This window comes from Doryrhamphus excisus, linkage group LG9, assembly GCF_037039965.1.
Source record: "Doryrhamphus excisus strain RoL-2023G ecotype Guam linkage group LG9, RoL_Dexc_Guam_v1.1, whole genome shotgun sequence".
Lineage (NCBI taxonomy): Eukaryota > Metazoa > Chordata > Actinopteri > Syngnathiformes > Syngnathidae > Doryrhamphus > Doryrhamphus excisus.
The window spans coordinates 22807804-22822338 of NC_136365.1; the positions used below are offsets into that span (position 1 = coordinate 22807804).

At 48.0% G+C, this 14535-nt stretch overlaps 1 protein-coding gene across 9 annotated transcripts in view; it reads left to right on the top strand.

The window, feature by feature from the left end:
• lrba (LPS-responsive vesicle trafficking, beach and anchor containing) overlaps positions 1-14535 on the top strand; it is a 139011-nt gene that overhangs the window by 48131 nt on the left and 76345 nt on the right. For all 9 annotated transcript variants that reach the window (XM_078793753.1, XM_058091546.2, XM_058091549.2 and 6 more), the window contains one exon: positions 5049-5215. In XM_078793753.1, coding sequence (XP_078649879.1) covers positions 5049-5215 — 167 coding nt within the window. The remainder of the gene's footprint in view (positions 1-5048; positions 5216-14535) is intronic.

The window sequence follows — 14535 nt, forward strand, 5'->3', positions numbered from 1 at the left end:
TGTGGGCCACAAGGGCAGATAAGAAGGTCCAGATACGGGACGGTGAGCAAGACCCATGTCATTTTTATTCTTCTTTTCCCCCCATTTCACATAAAACTACACTCACCGTGATGTCTTATCAGGGCTTATGCGGCGTCATCAAGGCGGCACTCTCGGCTCCTTCCTGGGACTCGAAAACACCCGTAGTGAGCCCGCAAGGAGGCACTTTGTCCCGTATTAACCTGAGAACTAACGCTAGTATGGAAAAGCTCATTGGTTTCTATCGGACAGCTTGACACAGACTACTCCAAACCAAACCCATTGAGCTTTCTTCACTCGCTTGCCTGGGCAATGTGATGATTTACTTTTGTTTCACGGGGGCCAGAATTCCTGCTACTGGCTATATCGTATGACCTTCATTTAGGTCAGGGTTTCACTCGGCTTTTCAAGAGAACATATGCCATCGGTGAACCCGGTCAAGGACTTCCAGGTGGCACCCGAGGGGGCTCCAAGTCGGACATTAGTCGGTGAACCCGGTGTCTTCCACCGCTGATGGAAGGCCGCTCATCTCACCCAGGAATTCAACCATTCTTTGGGTTATTAGCTTGGCACTGTGACTGCCACGTACATACGGGCCATTAGCTTAGCATAGCTGGGTGGCCCTGGTGTCTCGGGCTTGGGCAGGCGGGGGCTGGGCTTCCATGAGGAGGAGATATGTAGCTAAGCGTGGCTAGGCTAGATGCTTCCATGAGGAGGAGCTATGTAGCTTAGCGTGGCTAGGCTAGATGCTTCCATGAGGAGAAGCTATGTAGCTTAGCGTGGCTAGGCTAGATGCTTCCATGAGGAGGAGCTATGTAGCTTAGCGTGGCTAGGCTAGATGCTTCCATGAGGAGGAGCTATGTAGCTTAGCGTGGCTAGGCTAGATGCTTCCATGAGGAGGAGCTATGTAGCTTAGCGTGGCTAGGCTAGATGCTTCCATGAGGAGGAGCTATGTAGCTTAGCGTGGCTAGGCTAGATGATTCCATGAGGAGGAGATATGTAGCTAAGCATCCGTAGGCTAGATGCTTCCATGAGGAGGAGATATGTAGCTAAGCGTGGCTAGGCTAGATGCTTCCATGAGGAGGAGCTATGTAGCTTAGCGTGGCTAGGCTAGATGCTTCCATGAGGAGGAGATATGTAGCTAAGCATCCGTAGGCTAGATGCTTCCATGAGGAGGAGATATGTAGCTAAGCGTGGCTAGGCTAGATGCTTCCATGAGGAGGAGGAGCTATGTAGCTTAGCGTGGCTAGGCTAGATGCTTCCATGAGGAGGAGATATGTAGCTTAGCGTGGCTAGGCTAGATGCTTCCATGAGGAGGAGCTATGTAGCTTAGCATGGCTAGGCTAGATGCTTCCATGAGGAGGAGCTATGTAGCTTAGCGTGGCTAGGCCAGATGCTTCCATGAGGAGGCGCTATGTAGCTTAGCGTGGCTAGGCTAGACGCTTCCATGAGGAGGAGCTAGGCAGCTTAGCGTGGCTAGGCTAGACGCTTCCTTGAGGAGTAGCTAGGTAGCTTAGCGTGGCTAGGCTAGACGCTTCCATGAGGAGGAGATATGTAGCTTAGCGTGGCTAGGCTAGACGCTTCCATGAGGAGTAGCTAGGTAGCTTAGCGTGGCTAGGCTAGATGCTTCCATGAGGAGGAGATATGTAGCTTAGCGTGGCTAGGCTAGATGCTTCCATGAAGAGGAGATATGTAGCTTAGCGTGGCTAGGCTAGATGCTTCCATGAGGAGGAGCTATGTAGCTTAGCGTGGCTAGGCTAGATGCTTCCATGAGGAGGAGCTATGTAGCTTAGCGTGGCTAGGCTAGATGCTTCCATGAGGAGGAGCTATGTAGCTTAGCGTGGCTAGGCTAGATGCTTCCATGAGGAGGAGCTATGTAGCTTAGCGTGGCTAGGCTAGATGCTTCCATGAGGAGGAGATATGTAGCTTAGCATGGCTAGGCTAGATGCTTCCATGAGGAGCTACTAGGTAGCTTAGCGTGGCTAGGCTAGACGCTTCCATGAGGAGTAGCTAGGTAGCTTAGCGTGGCTAGGCTAGATGCTTCCAGATGCTTCCATGCCAGGAGTGAGGATGAGGATGAAGTGGATGTCATGTGATCCTCCAAGAGGAAGAAAATGGATATCATGTCAAGGGCGTCATTTCAGGATGGAAGTGCTTGTCAGTCATTGTACTTTAAACCCTCATTTTTCTCCTCTCCAGCCTGCCCCCGCCCCCATTGTCTGAATTCCCCTGGCTGTGTTTTATGTTGCAATTTGAAAAGTCCAGGCCAAGAGATCAAGTGTCAGAGCATCTTTGTTGCTTTTATTTTGCCCCCCCCCCCCCCCCCCCCAAACGCCCCCATTGTGTTCCTATTTGTACATGTAGTGTATTTGCATTGTGTCACATCAGTCAAGCAAGGACAAGCCTGATGTCTTCCTTTGGACACGTTCCCCCTCGACCCACTTTGGAAATGAAAGCCTACGGGAGTGCTTGTCAGCACGCCAGAAATTGGACAGCCCACTCCTTGGGATGGGGGGGGGGGCGTGTGGCACCCCCGTCAGAGCATTCAAAATAGAAGGCTTTAATAACGCTGGCGCTCCTTCTTTCTTCACCTCTGAGCCTCAACTATCCTCCCCCCTCTGCTCCCCCCCACCCGCACAGTGTGCTGCACCCCCCCCCCTGTCACTCTAATTGATAAACATGGGTGTGATATCGTGTAATGAGCCTCTGTTCTCCTGCCAATTACACTGGTTAACCCACACGCACGGGGTGGGGGGGCGTGAGGCATCATGTGACAAGTACAGCATTTAGATAATGATGAGGCTCAACTCACCCCCCCCCCCCCCCATTTATTTGCATGCACCAGCATCCACTCGCTTTCATCTACGCGCAGTAAAGCTGCAATACTGCAATACTGCAATACTGCAATACACAAGCAGACACTTGTCATACCGCATGGCTTTGTGTCTTCGTGACTTGGCGTCCTCGTGTCCTTGTGTCTTCGTGACTTGGTGTCCTCGTGTCCTTGTGTCTTTGTGTCTTAGTGACTTGTCGTCCTCGTGTCCTTGTGTCTTTGTGTCTTAGTGACTTGGCGTCCTCGTGTCCTTGTGTCTTCGTGACTTGGTGTCCTTGTGTCCTTGTGTCCTTGTGTCCTTGTGTCCTTGTGTCCTTGTGTCCTTGTGTCTTTGTGTCCTTGTGTCTTAGTGACTTGGTGTCCTCGTGTCTTTGTGTCTTAGTGACTTGATGTCCTCGTGTCCTTGTGTCTTTGTGTCTTAGTGACTTGGCGTCCTCGTGTCCTTGTGTCTTTGTGTCTTAGTGACTTGGCGTCCTCGTGTCCTTGTGTCTTCGTGACTTGGTGTCCTCGTATCCTTCTGTCTTTGTGTCTTAGTGACTTGGCGTCCTCGTGTCCTTGTGTCTTAGTGACTTGGCGTCCTCGTGTCCTTGTGTCTTCGTGACTTGGTGTCCTCGTGTCCTTGTGTCTTTGTGTCTTAGTGACTTGGCGTCCTCGTGTCCTTGTGTCTTCGTGACTTGGTGTCCTCGTGTCCTTGTGTCTTTGTGTCTTCGTGACTTGGTGTCCTCGTATCCTCATGGCCTTGTGTCTTCGTGACTTGGTGTCCTCGTGTCCTCATGTCCTTGTGTCTTCCTGACTTGGTGTCCTTGTGTCTTAGTGACTTGGCGTCCTCGTGTCCTTGTGACTTGGCGTCCTCGTATCCTCATGTCTTTGTGTCTTCGTGACTTGGCATCCTCGTATCCTCATGTCTTTGTGTCTTCGTGACTTGGTGTCCTCGTATCCTCATGGCTTTGTGTCTTCGTGACTTGGTGTCCTCCTATCCTCATGGCTTTGTGTCTTCGTGACTTGGTGTCCTCGTATCCTCATGGCTTTGTGTCTTCATGACTTGGTGTCCTCGTATCCTCATGGCTTTGTGTCTTCGTGACTTGGTGTCCTCGTATCCTCATGGCTTTGTGTCTTCGTGACTTGGTGTCCTCGTATCCTCATGGCTTTGTGTCTTCGTGACTTGGTGTCCTCGTATCCTCATGGCTTTGTGTCTTCGTGACTTGGTGTCCTCGTATCCTCATGGTTTTGTGTCTTCGTGACTTGGTGTCCTCGTATCGTTATGGTTTTGTGTCTTCGTGACTTCATGTCTTAAAGGGGACCTATGATGATGTTCCACATGTCTGACCTATGAATGTAGTTGGAATGTTGGATTCCCGTGTTAAAACCATGCCAAAGTTTCAGATGGTGAGCTTTGTGATGTCACAGCGGGGCAGACTTCCTTATCCTGTATATATATATATGTATGTAAGCCAAACAAGCTTAGGCAGAAGTTATTATTTATGGTGATTCCCAGCAAGAGGAAAATATTTTCATCTGTCAATGGCATCTCACACGGGACTGATTTTGTGAGCATGAATGTAAAATATCCGCCAAACTGATGCTTTCCCGCTCTCGCCGGGAAAGGTGCATTAATTTGGGACACGCCGTGTGTCCACGCGGCGCACTCATGGCTTCCGAGCTCCACCGCACCAACGGCGTATCCGATAGTGTGTCCCACAATGAGCACTCTTCCTGGGGCAGGCGAGGTTGCCAAATGTCCCTCTTCTCCTGAGCTCCACCAGCGGCTGGTGACCAATCACAGAGTGGGCGTGCCTGGAGGCGGGCCGTGGGTGGAATAAATTAAGTGTTTTGGTGGGAAGCAAGAATCCAAGGAAATACGGCTGGAATAGGTGCAGATTCTGCTAAATCTAAAGTTTTCTGCGCGGGTTATTGTGTGTAGCTGCTCCATAGGAGTCCACAAGTCAATACAAAGGGTCTTTTATTTGATCATAAAAGCTTTATTAAAAGAATAAAAGAAAATAAAGCTGGCACGGCTTTATTTTCAGACGTGTGTGTCCTGTGTGAAGTATCCAGCACGCGTGGGGGGGGGGGCAGGTCAGCGGTGGCGGGATGGCTGTGAGGATGATGCAAGTTGAAAAGAAGGGAAGGACACATCCCAGGAATGAAGGGCATCACCGGACTTTGACCGTGTCTCCACCCTCCTCTCTTCCCGCAGTCCAGCTGTGCCCAGTACGCGGCCGAGAAGAGGGACGAGGAGAAAATGTGCGACCACCTGATCCGTGCCGCCAAGTACCGAGACCACATGACGGCCGTGCAGCTCATCCAGAAGATGGTCAACATCCTGACGGACAAACACGGCGCCTGGGGCAGCTCCTCTATCAGGTAGGAAAATAGGGAGGGAGGGAGAATGCGCCCCGGTGTTTGTGGTCCCCTATGCGAGTGTCACGAGCACACGAGGCCTGATCTCTTTTAAATGGAGGTTGTGTTGTGTGAGCTCGCCCTCGAACGTCTCTCATTACCGAGCCTCGTCCTGCTGCGGCACGCTATTGATGCTTTTCCTAATGGCTGCCGATGGGCGCGTGGAGCCCTTGGCACCAGGCCCCGGAGCGCGGTGCTCTTTGAATAAATCCCAATCAGCCCGGTGCCATGACATCAATATTTTTACTCAATGACTGTGAAGGTCAGGTGCGGCGGCTGCCTCGCACCCGAGCAGGAAAAACATCTGGTGCTGCCAAAAGCCCGCATATTGACTACGTATCAGGAGGGGAAAGATCTTCATGCACGGCCCCTCCCCTCTTCCAACCTACAACCACGTCTTTAAGAGCTACAGGAAGTCTATTGTCCAAAGTTTCCATTCAATTAAGACCGAAGATTATTGTATATACCCTATCTATCAATAGATAATATAGATAATCAATAGGTCATATCTGCACATCGAAACAGTATAGAGTGGGGCTTGGCAACCTTTACTATGAAAAGAGCCATGGTACCCCCTTTCCCACTAAACACAAATAGCCTGGAGCTGCAAAGTAGGTTTAAAAGGTCTTCTGAGTCTAACAAGACGTAGAAGTAAGCTAATTATATCAGTATATTATAGCCAGTACATACCCCATGTATAATGTATAATATCAATATATCATATCTCTAATCATATGAGTATATAATATCCAGTACATACCCTATGTATAATGTATATCAATATGTTATCTGTAATCATATCAGTATATTATATCCAGTACATACCCTATGTATAATGTATAATATCAATATATGATATCTCTAATCATATGAGTATATAATATCCAGTACATACCCTATGTATAATGTATATCAATATATGTTATCTGTAATCATATCAGTATATAATATCCAGTACATACCCTATGTATAATATATATCTGTAATCATATGAGTATATAATATCCAGTACATACCCTATGTATAATATATATCTGTAATCATATGAGTATATAATATCCAGTACATACCCTATGTATAATGTATATCAATATATGTTATCTGTAATCATATCAGTATATAATATCCAGTACATACCCTATGTATAATATATATCTGTAATCATATGAGTATATAATATCCAGTACATACCCTATGTATAATATATATCTGTAATCATATGAGTATATAATATCCAGTACATACCCTATGTATAATATATGATATCTGTAATCATATGAGTATATAATATCCAGTACATACCCTATGTATAATGTATAATGTATATGGAGTTTAGGCAGCCTCAGGAGGAAGGAGCTGATTCTTCATTTTGTCCACCAGAGTGTACGCTTGTATTGCCCCCCCCCCCCCCCCCACGTGTATGAAAGCGTGTCAGACAAAGGCAGCGTTCCTGCTTTTGTGTCCTTGTGTGTCATGCCGTGTCCAGATGTGTGACAGATGGGGTCTACCTGTTATGTCCTACTTCCTGGAGACACAGGTGACCCCCCCCCCCATTTTCTCCTGTTACCTTCTTGCTGTGTGATTTAAGCTGGTGTCCGCTCGGCACCCATGCTGTGTTTGTTCGGGTCGGCCACCATCTTTCACGTACGTGACACCCAAAGTCGGGCCCACGGAAATGAGGGCAGATGATGGACGCCGGCTCGCCATCTCTTGCCATCTCCCGGGACGCACTGTCCTCTTCTCCCTTGTCATATGTCATGGCGTGTACTCAAACGCCACTGCACCCCCACATTCAGCAAGCACAGGGCAGTACTGCACAAAAGAAACTTGAAAGTAGCCAGTGTACAGCTTGGAAGTATTCATGAACACAGCCGTTATTGTCCAACTGTCTGCCAAGATGACTCTGCCTCGTCTACACTTAAGCGTGCCGCATGAGTGCTGCCGGCGCCGGGGAAGTCAACCGTGAACTCCAAAATGCACTGTGACATTGGGAAGCAGAGTGGGGGCAGGTGGGACTGACCATCATGGATCAACACCCTTCCGAACCTGCTGGAAACCCTGCTGGAGACCAGCACGCCAACTTCTACCCGATGGACAAGGAAGGTAGACAGGCGGCTGCTCAGCCTGATGCGGACACACCAAAGGAGGACATGCTTGTCTTCTTCTTACCGTCTCATACTACTGGCAGTATTTTTCACCCCGGCACTCGTTTGTTCTTGGCTGAGGATTTGAGCATAGCTGAAGGTTGGATTATATTTGATTTTACAAATATCGGGATGGTATATCGATGTTCAAGCTAACTATATCGGGATATAAGTTTGTGGTCCGTGTCGCCAAGCCTCAAGTTTCCTTCACCTCGACTCAAGCGCATCCTTGAAGATGGAATTCCACAGGGACAGGGTTCGTCTTCTTATCTTCTTACCCTAAACCACTGGGCTTGCCTAAAGGGATACATTGTAGTCGTCTACGACGCATGCTGTTTTCATCTTCACCCCCCCTCCCCCGCGCACGCTCCCACACTCCGTGGTCCGCTCTGCCGCTCATTTAGTGCAGCGGCAGCGCTCTAATGGACAGCCTTAGGCTGGAGGCTTCCAGGCGGAGGGACATCCATCTTTTGGCCTGTCACCCTCTCGCACGGCGAAAAATCTTTGTGATATGCACTCCAATTTTTCTTCAGTAAATCAAATCTTCCTCCCTTCAGAAAGACGAATGCCGGGAGCCGGGCGCTACAGAGAAATCAATACGGGTGAAATTTAAAGAGTATGGCCCGTATCGATCGGCCTGGTGAGATGGAAAAGGAAGAGCTTTGTAACTGTTGGCTGGACACTAAGCTGACCTGTAACGGACAAACTATTGATAAGAGCATTCATACTTCATCCTCTACTATGTCACTAACATCATTTTACATCTTACTCTACCTTTTTACCTGCCTCTCCTCATGACATGCAATTTGTCATTCAACAACTCTTCCAAACATTCCCAGGAAATCCCTTCCTGGGAATGTTTTATTCTTTTATTCACTTCTTTTCTTGCAAGTCCTTTTGACGTGTAGTATGATGGAAAAGATGCAACAACAACGCCATTTGACTCTCTTATGTTCCTCCGTCTCATCTTTTGACGTTCCTGACTGTCATGCATGCTCAGCTTGGACATGATGGCGGCGTAGGTTCGTTTTCCTTCAACAAGCCAAAGAAAAAGCAAAAATGGCAGAGTGCATACGCTTGTTTTCCACTTCAGGGGCCCATTTTTCCCTCTCGTCATTTTGGTTGAATGGAAAAAAAAATAGCAGCACCTTGGACCTTCTTTGGACTCCTTGCTTACTTTTTCTTTTGTCTCTATTTGGGTTTTGCTAGCCATGAAAGGTCATTTGTTGGCCTGTATCTTTTTTGTAGCAATTTGTTTGCTTCTACTAGCTCATTTTCCCGTCTCTATCTCCTTGTAAAAAGTGTTTTTGACCTTGTTAGCTTCCCGGGTCTTTGGATATCCGTGCAGACAGCGAGGAGGACGGTGGCGTGAGGTATTATTGCTGAGATAAATGCGAGCATGAGAAGCTGAGAGCTCTCCTGGGGTGCTTCTTCATTCCAGATGTAAATCACCATTATGATACATAATAGTCCATGTATTACATGCCTTGAATCGGGGGTCTGCACAGTGTCTGGCTCTGCCTCGCGTGCAGCACCCCCGCCGCTGAAAGTCGAAGTGGTGCACGGTAGAGATGATGGCGGCAGGAAACAGGAAACTCTTTACAACACAGCGGCCCTGGCAAAGGGCTGACACCATGCAAAGGGAGAGGAGGTCCAAAGATGAAGGACTTCAGTCAGCAGCCATGACTGATATGAATGTCAAAATGCTGTCATGGACATCACATTCACATTGAATGGCTTTTAAAATCCAACCAAAAATCACACGCCAATCGTCCTGGCTGCTGCTTGCCTGCACTTTCTTCTCGCCAATTCACCTTGACATGTTTGAAGTTCTTCAGGAAGTTCTTCAGGAAGTTCAGCTGCCTGCTGGTGCTTAGCGCAGCTGTACTTCTCAGGCGTGGCCCGGTCTTGAGACGCGAATCCCAGGTGCGGGAGAGCATGGAGTGTACTGGTGGATAGCCTCGGGTTGGCGCTCTCAAGCTGTACCAAAAAGTCAGGATTAAGTTGTGCGTCATGGCGTGTGGACGGTAAGAGAGAGGTAAGACAAGTTTTATTCCTCACAGTTGGAAGTTGGCTTCCACATGCTGCGTTCATGTACGCTGGGCATACATAGCAGCGGCGGTATGGCTGCACTGTTGTGGGAGGGGACATTTCTCAGGGGACTGGGAGGGTCGGTAGACGTGGACATGGAGAAGATGCCAGACTGGAGGATGCAGTGATGCTATAAAGCGTTGGTTTATTCTCACGGAACAGCAACCACCACTTAGCATCTCGGTTGCTAGCAATCACATGACCCACAAACACGTGACCTGCCACGATGAGTTTTGAAATGATGATGTGACCTTCTACTTGATTGACCTTCCACTTGATTGCATTTATTTGCAATTTGCTGTTTTAAACTGAGAAAATATTGTACACGCCCCAGTACGGTACAGAACTAGGTTTTTCTCTCTTCAAAAAAGACATTTCACATGTGGAATTTGGTTGGGACCCCAAATGGGACGAGCGCAGGCGTTGCAGTCTATAGTGTTGCGATCATATCGTTGTTGTAAAGCGCCGATGTGCATCATCGTTTTAGGATGTGTGTACGCTGCAGGAGTCATTTGAAAGCACCGGTGTGGTTTCCTTGCTTGGTAGCAAGTTGCTGAGCAGTAGCAGCTGCGTCCACGTCAGCTTCCTGCAGCCAATTAGCTTTGGCCCCTGCCTCCTCGGCCTCCTCGGCCTCCTCGGCCTCCTCGGCCTCCTCGGCCATCCATCTGCCTGGATGCGCATAAACACACACTGTGCAGAAATGGAAGCCTGTGTAAACGAGGATGTAGCTATCGCACGATAATCTTCAGCGGCAGAGTGCTCGCACGGATTTGAATGCGAGGCCCCTCCAGCTCATTAATCATGTGTCTGCAACGGCGGGTCGGGACTAAAAGGATGTTCCCTAAATCCTTGGGGAGAGCGTTGAAGTTTGACAGACGTGGCTTGCAATAACGTTCCATCGTGCTCGCCCATATGAATTACAATATGGCGCTAACGCTAACATTTTCCTCCAGTCTATATACAGTAGAGAAGGCTGGGCTTCCGTGTCATTGGGGGGGGGGGCATTTTCATCTGGATGGGAAAACTTCACTTGGCATTTCCAGCTTCTTCTCACCGGCAGCTCTCCTCTTTCTACACCTTTTCTTCATGAAACACACCACAGTGCACCTACACCGCCACAGTACACCACCACACCACCACAGTCTACCAGCGGTACACCACCACAGTACACCACCACAACAGTATACCACCACCAGTGCACCATCAGGAACCCTAAGGAAGACAATGGTTTCGCTGCATACTGTATTTGTGGTTGTGGCTGTGGGCTGTCTGTGCATGGTGGTGGCCTGCTAGTTCAGGGGTGCCCGTTACATCCATGGTGAGCCACCGGTCCTTCACACAGGAGCTAGATGTTTAAGACTTGGTCCTTTTGGCCATCTGCTGGTTGGACAGGAAGTAGACAGTAGCTACGTTGCTGCTTAGCTACCGTGATGAAGTTCAAGTGTCTCCGTAGAAAGTCTTGGGAAAAGTGGTGGAGCGTGTACGCCGTGCGTGTACGCCGTGCGTGTACGCCGTGCGTGTACGCCGTGCGTGTACGCCGTGCGTGTACGCCGTGCGTGTACGCCGTGCGTGTACGCCGTGCGTGTACGCCGTGCGTGTACGCCGTGCGTGTACGCCGTGCGTGTACGCCGTGCGTGTACGCCGTGCGTGTACGCCGTGCGTGTACGCCGTGCGTGTACGCCGTGCGTGTACGCCGTGCGTGTACGCCGTGCGTGTACGCCGTGCGTGTACGCCGTGCGTGTACGCCGTGCGTGTACGCCGTGCGTGTACGCCGTGCGTGTACGCCGTGCGTGTACGCCGTGCGTGTACGCCGTGCGTGTACGCCGTGCGTGTACGCCGTGCGTGTACGCCGTGCGTGTACGCCGTGCGTGTACGCCGTGCGTGTACGCCGTGCGTGTACGCCGTGCGTGTACGCCGTGCGTGTACGCCGTGCGTGTACGCCGTGCGTGTACGCCGTGCGTGTACGCCGTGCGTGTACGCCGTGCGTGTACGCCGTGCGTGTACGCCGTGCGTGTACGCCGTGCGTGTACGCCGTGGGCGCATGTGGTTCAGTGGTAATGAGATGAGTTGTTGGAGGTACTGGGTTCCAGCACGTGTCGCTAATGCCAGTAGCAGCGTGTTGAGCAGGTCTTCCTGGTGCGTGTGGCAATGCGCTGATGTCACCAAAGGCTTGTTGGGAGGTGAAAGATGGCCGCCCTTGTTGCCGCCTGGCTGCTCCCTCCCTCCTTCCTTCCTGGGGTGCAACACTCAGATTTATGACTTCCATGTTCCTCTAAAGTATCTGGCCTTCTGTGGACCAAGGTCATGATAAAAGGTGGGGGTGTGATCAATATCTGAATGAGAAGCCGTTGAGGAGGTTTTTAGGGCTAGATGCAATATCTGCCGGGTATTGATTGTCAGGGGCCAGTAGTTCTTCAAAGGCTATCTCCTTTGACTACCCCCCCCACCCCGCCCCCCCACTCAACAGCACACATTCCTCTTCCTCTTGATAGATTGCTATGCTCAGCACTGCTGTAATTACACCCATACCAGCGGGTCATTTATTCTCATGCTTTCACCCCCAAAAAGGGGCTTCATTGTGGCCATCCAACACTTCTGGAACCAAGGACCACATCAAGGACCACATCAAGGACCACATCAAGGACCACATCAAGGACCATGTCTAATCCTAGTCTACACACACCTGTGTAATCCTAGTCTCTGTGTGTGTGTGTGTGTGTGTGTGTGTATATATATATATATATATATATATATATATATATATATATATATATATATGTATAATGTGTATGTATGTATGTGTGTATATGTGTGTGCATGTGTGTATATATGTATAATGTGTATGTATGCATGTGTGTATATATGTATAATGTGTATGTATGCATGTGTGTATATATATATGTATAATGTGTATGTATGTATGTGTGTATATGTGTGTGCATGTGTGTATATATATGTATAATGTGTATGTATGTATGCGTGTATATGTGTGTGCATGTGTGTGTATATATATATATGTATATATATATATATATAGGTATATGTATATATATATGTATATATATATATATATATAGGTATATGTATATATATATGTATATATATATATATATATAGGTATATGTATATATATATGTATATATATATATATATATATAGGTATATGTATATATATATATAATAGGTATATGGAATGGAATTATCCTTGTAGTTGCTCATCACAGAGATTTCCCACACTTATTATAGATGAAAACTTATTTGTATTTGTGATTACATGCAATTAATTCTGAGTTACGTATGGACGAAATATGATTAATCACGATCAAATATTTTAATGGATTGACAGAACTATACAGCATATACATACGATACACACACACACACACACACTACTTCAGTGCACGTAGGATGTTTACTATGCTAATAATAGTGTATGTTTAATAATGGTACATGTTTAATAATAATACCACTAATATTATTAGTGATATTTGCTACTAGTGTATGTTTATATGGGATGTTGAATAATGCTATATTTATCAATAGTGTATGTAATAATGTATGTATGCCAGTAGTGTGTGTGTAATAATGGTACTATAATATATATAATATACAGTATAGATATATCATAATGGGTGTATGCAAGGGCTGTGTGGTGTCCCAGGAATGTCAGAGACATGAATGTGAGGTGCATTCAGAAACGTGGGAATCGTTTGTCTCGGAGCCAGTGGAAAGGCTTGGGCCGGCAGTGGGAATTGCCAGCATGGGAATGTAGAATTCCCCATCAATGTGATTGTGTCAGCGGAGAGAGAGTCGATTGTTTTGGTCCCCAATCTCATTGATCTATGCCTGGTGGGATACGTGCTGGTGGATTTGTAGCTGGTCATTCCGTCTGACCTTCAGCTTCTCTGCTGTTTTCTTTTTGGGGTGTGATGGAAAGGCGACTCGCCGACTGATTTGTCAGCCGTCCTCAAGATTGTCTTTGAAGGCTGGAGGTCAAGGGATTATTAAAATGGGGCCAGTAATGGTAGAATTATGCAACTGAGGTCTGGCGGATGCCCCTCATTACCCGCCGGCGGCTGTGATAAATGGCCATAACGGCCTGTTGTCAAAAAGACGGGAAAAATGTGAGGCTTCATCAAAAATACAGATGGTGCCACTTGAGTGTGAAGGTGCTTCCAGTCCGCGTTGGCGATTTATTCCCGTATTTCTCCACAACCATTCTTTACTCCCTAATGCTCTGCAGCCAGGATTGTTTTCTTTGCCTCCCGTCTGATATCACGATATCACGATGGTGTCATCGTCTACCTTCTGTGTGGATCCGTCTACTGAGTGTAATTGCTGCTAATTGGACGCCGCTGATAATTAGCTCTCAATTTGCATCCTTTTATTGAAACTGCCGAGCCTCCCAGCCTCCCACCCAAAAGGGGGAGGGGGGGGCATGCTTTCTTCCACACTAGCTGCTGATGATACCCAGACAACCTACGGTTCCCTCTTTGGAAAGATCAGATGGAATGGAGCAGAATGTTGGTGCAATAAGTAACTTATTATAAAGTACTCATCTTCCAAGTCAATTCAGTGCTTGGCTTTTTGGGTACAATTTAGCGTTTAGTGCAGCAGAAGAATGGAAGAATATAATTCTCATTATTGTTGCCAAGAACAATATAAGCTGCTTATAGAGCATTTGGTAGATGATATCGGGGGGGGGGGGGGGGTTCACCCTAATTTCCATGAGCCACACTTTTCGCTTGTTATATCCTGACTTTCACACACCTTCACCTTCCACAGTACGCTTCCTGGAAGCATGTACAAGTACTTGCTTTTTCCCAACTACAAGTAAGTGTACAAAAGTCAAATAGATCTTGTGTGCTAAACATTCATTCATTTTCTACCGCTTATACACCCGGGACTGGTCGCCAGCCAATCACAGGGCACGTATGGATGCATGCTTTTGGAATGTGGGAGGAATGCGGAGTCCGGAGAAAACCCACGCATGCGCGGGGAAAACATGCAAACTCCACACAGGGATGGCCGAGGGTGGAATCGAACACT